The sequence below is a fragment of the Phaseolus vulgaris genome, chromosome 9 (genome assembly GCF_000499845.2).
Source record: "Phaseolus vulgaris cultivar G19833 chromosome 9, P. vulgaris v2.0, whole genome shotgun sequence".
NCBI lineage: Eukaryota > Viridiplantae > Streptophyta > Magnoliopsida > Fabales > Fabaceae > Phaseolus > Phaseolus vulgaris.
Genome location: NC_023751.2, coordinates 12,217,500 through 12,226,899, shown reverse-complemented (window position 1 = coordinate 12,226,899; position 9,400 = coordinate 12,217,500). Strand labels below are relative to the sequence as shown.

At 31.6% G+C, this 9,400-nt stretch overlaps 1 protein-coding gene across 2 annotated transcripts; it reads right to left on the bottom strand.

Moving 5' to 3' along the window:
- Positions 1-879: 879 nt before the first annotated feature.
- Positions 880-4,304, bottom strand: LOC137822689 (QWRF motif-containing protein 2-like). Of its 2 annotated transcripts, none has more exons than XR_011082960.1 (6): positions 3,353-4,107; positions 2,624-2,743; positions 2,362-2,478; positions 1,966-2,051; positions 1,512-1,619; positions 880-1,364 (listed from the first exon to the last, which is right to left on the bottom strand). XR_011082960.1 is itself a non-coding variant. In XM_068627634.1 (6 exons), exons 1-6 carry the CDS (start codon positions 3,980-3,982, stop codon positions 1,299-1,301), a joined length of 1,131 nt encoding a protein of 376 aa, XP_068483735.1. In that variant the 5' UTR covers positions 3,983-4,304; the 3' UTR covers positions 880-1,298. The 2 variants fall into 2 exon arrangements, 1 of the variants encoding a protein (XP_068483735.1); XM_068627634.1 differs by having other exon boundaries at positions 1,966-2,055; positions 3,353-4,304.
- Between the last annotated feature and the right edge of the window lie 5,096 nt (positions 4,305-9,400).

The window sequence follows — 9,400 nt, the reverse complement described above, 5'->3', positions numbered from 1 at the left end:
CATGTGGAGCCAAGTTGACCCAAGTCCATGTCGATCCGAGTCGGTCACAGACCATGTTAAGCTGAGTTGGCTCGACTGATGTCGCGTAGAGTTGGCCCAGGCTGATGTCGAGTAGAGTCGATCCAAGATGATGTTGAGCTGAGTCGGTCTGGATCGATGTCTAGCTGAATCAGTCCGGGCCGATGTCGAGCCGAGTCGGTCCAGACCGATGTCGAGTATAGTAGCTCTAGGTTGATGTGGAGTCGATCGGGCGGGCCCATGTCGATCCGAGTTGACTCAGGCCAAAGTCAAGCAGAGTCGGCTCACACCCATGTCGAGCTTAGTTGACCCCTTGCTGATGTCAACCCGAGTCGGTCAAGCCTAAGTCAAGTCAGCACCAAACCCATGTTGAGTCAAGTCGAACCGAGTCGACCCGACATATGTTGAGCGGAGTCAACCCAGACCCATGTCGATTTAAGTTAGTCCGAACCCATGTCAATTTGAGTCCGTCTGGGACTATGTCAAGCCAAGTCGGTCCAGGCCAACATCGAGCCGAGTCGATCCGAGTCTTTTTCGAGCCGAGTCGATCCAAGTCTTTTTCGAGCCGAGTCTACTAGGTTCCATGTCGAGCCGAGTCTAACAGGTTCCATGTCGAGCTGAGTCTACTAGGTTTCATGTTGAGTCGAATGAACCAAAGTCTATGTCGAAATGAGTGGGCCAAAGTTAATGTTGAGTCGAGTGAACACAAATCCATTTTGAATTAAAATAGATTTAATCTATTTTAAATGCATTTGTAAAAATTTAAATAAATTTAATAAGTTAAAATGATATAAATTTTAAATTTTATTAGATTCAGATTGGCTCTAGATTATCAGCACCCGTAGTTAAGTTTCGTAGTACAAATTAATGGAGCAAATGAATGTTATATTATATTTATATATTACAACTGAACTGTTTATAGTTTCCATGGAATACAGACCAACCCTTGTAATAATAGAGACAACGTAAAAGAACCGGATACCTTACTAACCGGATCATAATTATACAAAAGATAACATGCAAATACAAAATATATTGTGCAACAAGGTTTATATATACATCCTTTTGAGCTTTTTAAAATAACAATAAAAAAAAGGCTTATATAAATAAACGTGCATCTTAAAAATCAACTTCCTAACTATTTGATTTGCATAAGATCAATCATCATACAAGTAGGCATTAATCAAGGCCAAGATAAGCATACCTATTGGTAGTGCGCAAAATCATAACTTACGACACCGTTAGCAATGAATGTGAGCTTTATATTCTTGCTGTTACTTTCAATGTTGAGTTTCAGGTAAGCACTTCAGTTGTGAAATATGTGATCTAAGGCTACACTCTCTAACCTGCAGGCGTAAATAATATTTTGTTAATAAGCTTGCAGCCATACATTTGATTAACATGTCCGTCTTTAACTTCATGTTATGATCATCTGATGAAAATCAGCAAAATATTTTTAGCTTCCCTACCTCTTTTTCGGATACAAAATTTACCTGCATGGTTGTAACCATTGATAAATGGCGTCTGCACTCATCAAGCAAAACATGCTCCTTCGTACTCAAGTTAGCAACTTCCACCACCAACGAATTTACATATCCAACCTATCAATTGTAAATACTTTTCAGACATTTTGACACATCAATGGAACCGTACTTAAAAGGTTATTCTTTATTATAAAATAGGTAATAAATTCGATAAAGAAGTCGTATAATATATGGTTTTAATGGCTTCAACTCACGTTGATAAGTTTTGCTTTACATTTTTTTATTAAAATTATATTTACAAATACAATTTCAATAAATAAAAATAAAGGATTTTGGTTCAATAGGAGAAAAAAAATTATATATACTAGAACAATTTTTATTGTTGAATACTTTTAAGTATGACTATCCACATAAATAATTAATATCTAAAATCCTTAGTACGGTAAAGAAAAAGAATATATACCTTTGGTAACAATAAGCACATGGAGGATCCCATAGCCTTCATTATATCCATCGCTGAACAGATAACATCCTTGACTTTACATACATCTGCCTGACAGGAGATTTTTATATTATTCCCAAAACATGTTATATATAGTAATGAGAAATGATATATTTACATCCCCTTAAAAAAAATATAATTACTTGACAATTTAATATATTAATATTTTAATCATACTTTTTATATTTTAATACATTATTAATATATATTATTATATTATTAGAATAAGTTGTAAAATGATTGTATTTTATTTTATGCAGTGTCAAAGTACAAATTTTATGAACTAAATCATTATGACACTATCTATCATCTATCATGAAGGAATAGACGAATGAAGAAAAAGCAAAAAGTAAATACCGTGGCCCCATCAACAACAGGCAGGCGGAGAGTGCTAGCCTTTAATGCTTTAATAGCTCCAGCAAGTGAACTAATGTAAATTTCATCCAAAACAGCCCAATCTTCCAAATAAACCATCTACAGTGAAAGTTTTGTTTAGAATGTTAATTTGGATACCAAAGTTAAACAAGTAATCAGTAAGTTCCATGTTGAAGAGAATCAAACTCAAATATGATCAAGCTAAAAGTATATGAACAATTCACAGGGTAACGGTAGATCGTACTTGCTTTTTGAGGATGAATACCAGCTTCAATTTATGCTTCAGCAATTGTAGTTCTCTCCTTTTGGCACGCACAGATTCTTGTAGTTTAGTGGTAGATGCCCAAGCATCATAGAGACAACTCTAATAAAAGAAAAATAAAAAATCAATGGTCAATTTTACATAAACATGATTTTATCACTAACTAAGATTGTTCATGCTAAAAGTTCAATATGAACTCATGAAGTTGTGGTGAGCTTCTGCAATGTGTAACCTGGACTAATCATGCTTATCTAACGAGCCTGTTCTTTAATTGTCATTAGTTCGAGAGTCCTAAAGCTCAATATAAAAAAAAAAAAACAAAAAATTCTAGCGAGCTTCTACAATGCGTAACCTAAATTGGTTAATTCTATTTAATCAGTGTGACCTGAAAGTTTTAATGGTCAACTGAATTCAACAAGAACACCTGGTCTACTTCTACCATGTGTGACGTGACATTACCTAAATTGACTGTGCCTATTTAACGATAACTCTAATTGTCACCCCTTCAAGAGTCCTAATCTCAATGTAAAACTCAAGAAACTCCGGTGAAGTTCTGCAGAGATTATTTAGTCTAATCTATCTAAGCCAAACTGGCAGAGAAAGAAGGAACCGAGTTTAGGATTTGGAAGCTATAACTATATATTCACTTCTTGAAATCAAATCCAAAATAAAAAATAGTAAACTATAAGTATCTTTGAAATAAAACCATACCTCAGCATTGGATTTCTGTACAGAGAGATCAGAATCTGCTCTGGCGTTGACAAAACGCCACTGCAAGAGGCGGTTATGGAGAAGCCTAAGCGAATGCGCCACCACAATTCTGTTCTCTCCCACCCTCCCTCTCTTAACATCAACGGCAAAACTCAAAATAGAAGGCTCTTTGTTGAACCCGTTATAGGACGCCCCGCTTCTGAGCCTCAAGGGGCTCACACCTCGGGAAGAAGAAGAAGAGGTTGGTACTGCATTAGAAACCTTGTTCGGTGAAGCAGGACGAATAAAAGAAACCTGGCCTCTGCTATTTATAACTCCTCGCGGAGACGATGCGCCGTCCAACGCCGATTTTCTCGGCGCGACGAGTTTGGGAGAGGAAACGATGTTGTTTGTTGTTGGTTTGGCTTTGTTGACGGTGATCCAGAACGACTCGCCCTGAAACGACACGGATAGGCTTCTTGTTGTTGAGGAATTTGAAAACGTTTTGCCGGAAGACGACGTCGTGCGGGCAGAGCCGCTAGTGCCGGGGCGCTTTTGCTCCACAGAGTGCGAGCGTTTGGGCGTGAATGGCGACGGTGACCGAGGAGATGACGAGAGTTTTTTGGGCGTTGAAATGGCAGCTTCTACCATTGTGGTTCTGACAGTGTCATGAAGCGTTCAGCAATGGTTGTAAATAGTAATGCTGAGTTTCTGAATTGGGCTAAGGAAAAGAAAGAAGTGTGCGAAGGAGCAAAGAGTGAATTGAAAATGAAGAAACGGTTAAATGGGAAGGGTGTTTTGACCGTTAAGTTGGAATGCTAAAACCCTAATCCACAAACTAATTAATTTGGTTAATTGGTAGAATGGGACACTGGGTGTCTCTTCGTATTCCATTAATAATGTGTTCCAGGTGTTGGACAAGGACAACAGATAATATGATTAAAGCCGCTTTCACCTCCCAACTGACAAATCTATGTTTTTTTCAGCTGACGCATCGTTACCTACATTTATTTTTATGATTTATCTAACCCATCACTCTTATATATCAACTCAGAATCGCAGTAACAATTAACGGAAAACTATGTTTCTACAGAGTTATGACAAATATCAAGTCAACAACAATAGATGCATACTATTATCATTTTTTTATATTCATCTCTATCTTTAATCACACAAATATTTTTAACTAGTTGAACTTAGAATAAAATTAAGATATTCATAAATGAATCTGTAATGGTGGATGGTCTTTTTATTTAACTGATCGAGACCTGCACGATTGTGTAGGCTGACCGACAGACCTAATTCATTAATTCTCAAATTAAGGTTAGTAAAGCTAAACTACCATTAAAAATTAGGTAATACGTGTGATCCACTGCACTAATCCGGTCCAATAAGTTAAGTTCATTAAAATAATATAAATAACACACACTATAAAAACAAAGGTACGTCGTCATCACTGTACACCCCTGAGTGTCGAATACCTTTTTTACTAACTTGAGCGTTGAATTGTCTTTTGCAGGTACCTCCCTCATTTGGCATTCACCTGAGTCAGAGGTCGAGACCCGAAGGAGTAACATCGAGACAAGAAGAATCACAGTGAAACTCTAGCAACCTGCATGAAGGAAGGAAGAAGACTAAGTCATCCAATAGTTTTCTAGGTCTCATCTCTCTAGCATGAACATAAATTAAATAGAAAAAAAATGAAAAGTAAAAACTTTCCCAAAAACAAATCTTAATTGAATAATATTGATCTAGTTTATGTCGCATATGAGAGATCCATTCAGAAAAAAAAAATCAAAACATTAGAAATAATTAAGACACTCAAAATATATAGAAAATGTAATTTAAAGAGATAATACATTTTACAAATGAAAAATTAAATAATTAAAATTTTAATTTATATACTTAAACACAACTTAACATGTTAACGTTCATCCTTTTTTTAAATCATCTACGCTTAAAAAATGTTATAATTAGAACAGTAAAATAAGTAGAAGTTGAATTTTGAGTATCCGAAGTAAGAAAGTTCTATAACTTGTTATTTCCGTTTATCTTTGTGTAAGTGCTTCATCGTTTACAAATTATATCGATCACTTATTTATCTTTTCTCACTATTTCAGTTTTGTAAACATTGAAATAAGTGTCCAAAGAATCATTATTCCACAGCAAGAATAGATGGGAAAGCCATTAATCCACTCCAAGAGAAGAAGCAAGCCTTTGTCCCACAAGGACTTACTCAATTGATGAAGTGACTTGGTGAAAGGTTGAGCACATCAAAAGAAAAGGATGGTAACATCACAAGGGAAAAAACGTATTGTTGGTAAAGATGGAGGACCACTTATGAATAACTTGATGACTAATTAAATCTAAACTTTTGCTTGGGTTCAGAAAAGAATTGTATTCACTTTTCTTTTATCTCTTATAGGATCTTCAACATTATCTTCGCTTAAGAATCACTTCAAACAATAATTTGAGTTTCTTAGTGGATAGTGTTTGCGAAGACAAGCATGGTGCTTCGCATTGTAAGGGTCGTCAATGATGCTTGGTAATGTCCCACTGAATTGGATAATTGAGACTTCGTCAATGGTGAAGAAAAGAAAAGCTACTGAGAAACCAGACACACTTTTTGGTGACAGCCCTATCAACTTCCAATGAGATGGAAATGGGTTTCGAAATGAGAACCAATAATTTTAGCTTAAGCAATAAGCTAACCAACTGAGAAGTTTCAACCAGCTTCTCCACAATTTCTAAGAAAAGAAAAAAAAACAATTTTTTAAGTTAAACTTAATTTACGTATGAATTGAAATTATACGAGAATTTCTATAAATTAATTTTAACTTACAGAAAATTGTTTTCATTTTTTTAGTCTTTTAAAAGTAACTTATGGGAGATATTAGTACAACAAGAAACTAAAAAAAAAGAAAATAAGACTATATTTGTATAGGTCTAAATATATGTCATCACCTAAATAATTTATTATTCTTTTTCGGTAGTGTTTTTCTCTATATTTTTTTATTTATTTAATCTTTAGTTTTTGATCGGGTAGATTTATAAAATGTTTTTCAACCATCAAATAAGTATTTTGTTTCGGTAGGATTAATGTATTGATAAAAACATACATTATTTTTATATAATTATGTTTATTTATAGAGTTTGTAATGAACTGTCTCATCAATAGACCATATTTAATGTGTATTATAACTTAAATGAAATAATCTGATTTGTCTTGTATCTTATTAATTTATCTTAGTTCTTTATCTTGGTTCATTAACTCTGACCGGTTGAACGGTCGGATAGGTATAAAGATTACACAATTAAACAATTAAAAGTAGTTTATGTAAATTAATTTTAATTTATAGAGAAGTTATTTTCTTTATATATAAACTTTTGAAGAAGTTGATCCAAACATATTATTTATTGCGTTTTCATTGATTGTCGTGATATAAGCTTTAGATACAATAGTCATTTTAGAACAATGATTTTACTATAATGGAGTTATTTTTATTATATTAATTTTAACATTTGTTGGACTATTTTCTAAATTTTTTTATGTAGTTTCAATTAAAAAATATTTAATATTATAAATTAAAGTAACTAATGTTTCATTGCATATGTTATGTGAAAATTAGATGTGATTAATATTCATTATATCAATTTATTTAAATAAAATGACTTGTTCAAATAAAAAAAAAAGCTATACAACTTTTAAAAAAATAGATATAAGTATTTAAAATTAGTTGTTTAAAAAAATTTATAATTACATGATGAAATATTTTTATCTTAAAAACATAAATTTCATTTATACTAAAATAAAATTTCTGTAGTTATATCTTTTATATAATTTTACATCTATCAACAAGTTTATCGGCTAATTTATCAATCAATTATCTCAATTAATATAAAACTTAACCTCGATTGGTGAAGTATAAAAAATATAATACTCAAACTATTCAATTGATCTATTTTAAAGATTTAATATATTTTTTTAATAAACTATTAAATGTTAAAAAAATTATGATTGAGTCAATATCTCACAAGATAATAATTAGGTGAGGCTTTGATATAATTGGACGGTGAGAGCTGTGTATAACCAAAATTGCACCTTTTAATAAGAATATGTTTTTTTGTGTATCCGGATTAAATCAAGTTGAGATATTTCCTGTTTCATATATATAACTAAAATGTATTTCACATGAGTTATTATGAGGTGTAAATTAATTAAACACATGGGAGCCATATTTCCATATAAATTATTTTAGTAAAAAAAATCAATTAAAGGTTAATGGTGAACTTAGCAAAACAGGTGTAACGGTTAGCAATTGTAACTGGACCTTTATCCAAAATGTATTGCAATGAATAGGCCTTTATTTATTAAATGAGACTGTTTCTTCTTGTACCTCCATAAGTTCTTCTGCCACCCCATACACAACGTGAAAATATATTTTTATTCTTTTTGTGTCACCCCATAGAGTAGTTTTCGGATTTTGTAATCCTTACATGCATTTGTAAAAAGACTTCCAAATTATGTAATCCAAAAGCTAATTACGAATTTGAAAAAAAAAATGGATTACGTAATCCAAAATATTAAATAAGGATATTTTTGAAAATATGAAAATTTATGGGGGTGAAAAAAAATATATGGAGATGCAGGCAGTTGGGAAATCATGAAAAAGTTGTAGGTATAGTAAAAAACTATAGGCTTTGGTACCTTTTCATACTCGTATTCATACGTAAATAAAAAAGTATACAGTTATATTTTTCTTATATATCAAATTTAGGATCTAACAGTGGAAAGATCTACCTTACTTTTGTAATTGAATTAAATTGTTATGGATAATTATTATATTGATTGGTTATTAGTTTTTTTATATTATTTATTTTAAATAAATGTTTGTAATTGAGTTATATTACATTTGTTACTATAAATTGGAGACTTCTCTTTGTTGAAAAAATATTAGCAAATAATTTTAATTTATTTTCTCTTATTTATTATATTTTATAAGTTTAGTTGTTCATAATATTTTTCTAGACTTTTTAGTTTAATAAATTTTCATATTTAAATTAATATTTAAATAATTAGTTTATTTATTATTTATATAATCAATATGTTGGTACAGGGGTTTGAAATATTTACATTAAGAGTTTCATCTCTTTATAATTAAGAGTCACAATTTCATCAATAATCATGTTATCTCCATAGTAGAAGATCATATTTAAGAAATCAAATTTATTTATAGTTAAAATTCATGGTTAACATATTTAGTTTTTCTGTTTTAAATTATTGGGTTTTGTTTGTTTGATTCAACTTTCATTTTTTATTTCAGCTAGGTTTTAGTTTTTTTCTTATATATACACCATGTATTTTACTCTCTAATATACAAGCAAATAAGAATTTTTCTTGTATTTTTTTTTTTATACTTAAGTTATTGTTTCTTTTTCATTTGTAATTAGGGTTTACCAAAATTAATATTCATAGATAACAATAAAAATTTATAGATAAATCAAAATTATTTACAGATTATCAATGACAAAACATATTTTTGTAGATATATATCTTGATGTGTCTATATAAAAATAAAAATCATAGGTATCATATCTAAGGACTAGTATATAAGTATTACCTATGACATGTAGTATGTGGGTATTATTTATGAAGTGTAGTATATAATGATGTCTATGTTTCAGGTACTTTCCTTCACAAAAGAACACATTTTTGATGATTGACTAATAACTATACCGATCTATATTATCCCAGTATGAAGATCCTTGGGTCCGCAACAACGTTTGGTGGGTGAGTTAAGGTTGTGACATTCGAAAGTGTCGCACAATACGAAGCATGAAGCAACGTAAAGATTGTAACTGCATGTGTTTAGTTGGCATGTTATATATAATGCACTTAAGCTTCGTTGGCTGACATTCTAATAAGGAGGTCCCAATCATGAACAAAAGAATTGAAGAAAGAAACAAGTTCTACGAGAGGTTCCCAGTGATTTGTCCTTTTTTTGGCAAGGGAATGTGACACAACAGCTACCAATAACTTCATATCAGAAAAGATCACGTATTATGTGG

Excerpts from the sequence above, each read along its gene's own strand:
- LOC137822689 (XM_068627634.1), bottom strand. The coding sequence starts at position 3,982 with ATGGTAGAAGCTGCCATTTCAACGCCCAAAAAACTCTCGTCATCTCCT. Across the intron at positions 2,744-3,352 it reads TACAGAAATCCAATGCTGAG|AGTTGTCTCTATGATGCTTG; the intron begins GTATGGTTTTAT and ends TTCTTTTATTAG. Across the intron at positions 2,056-2,361 it reads CTGTTGTTGATGGGGCCACG|GCAGATGTATGTAAAGTCAA; the intron begins GTATTTACTTTT and ends ATCTCCTGTCAG.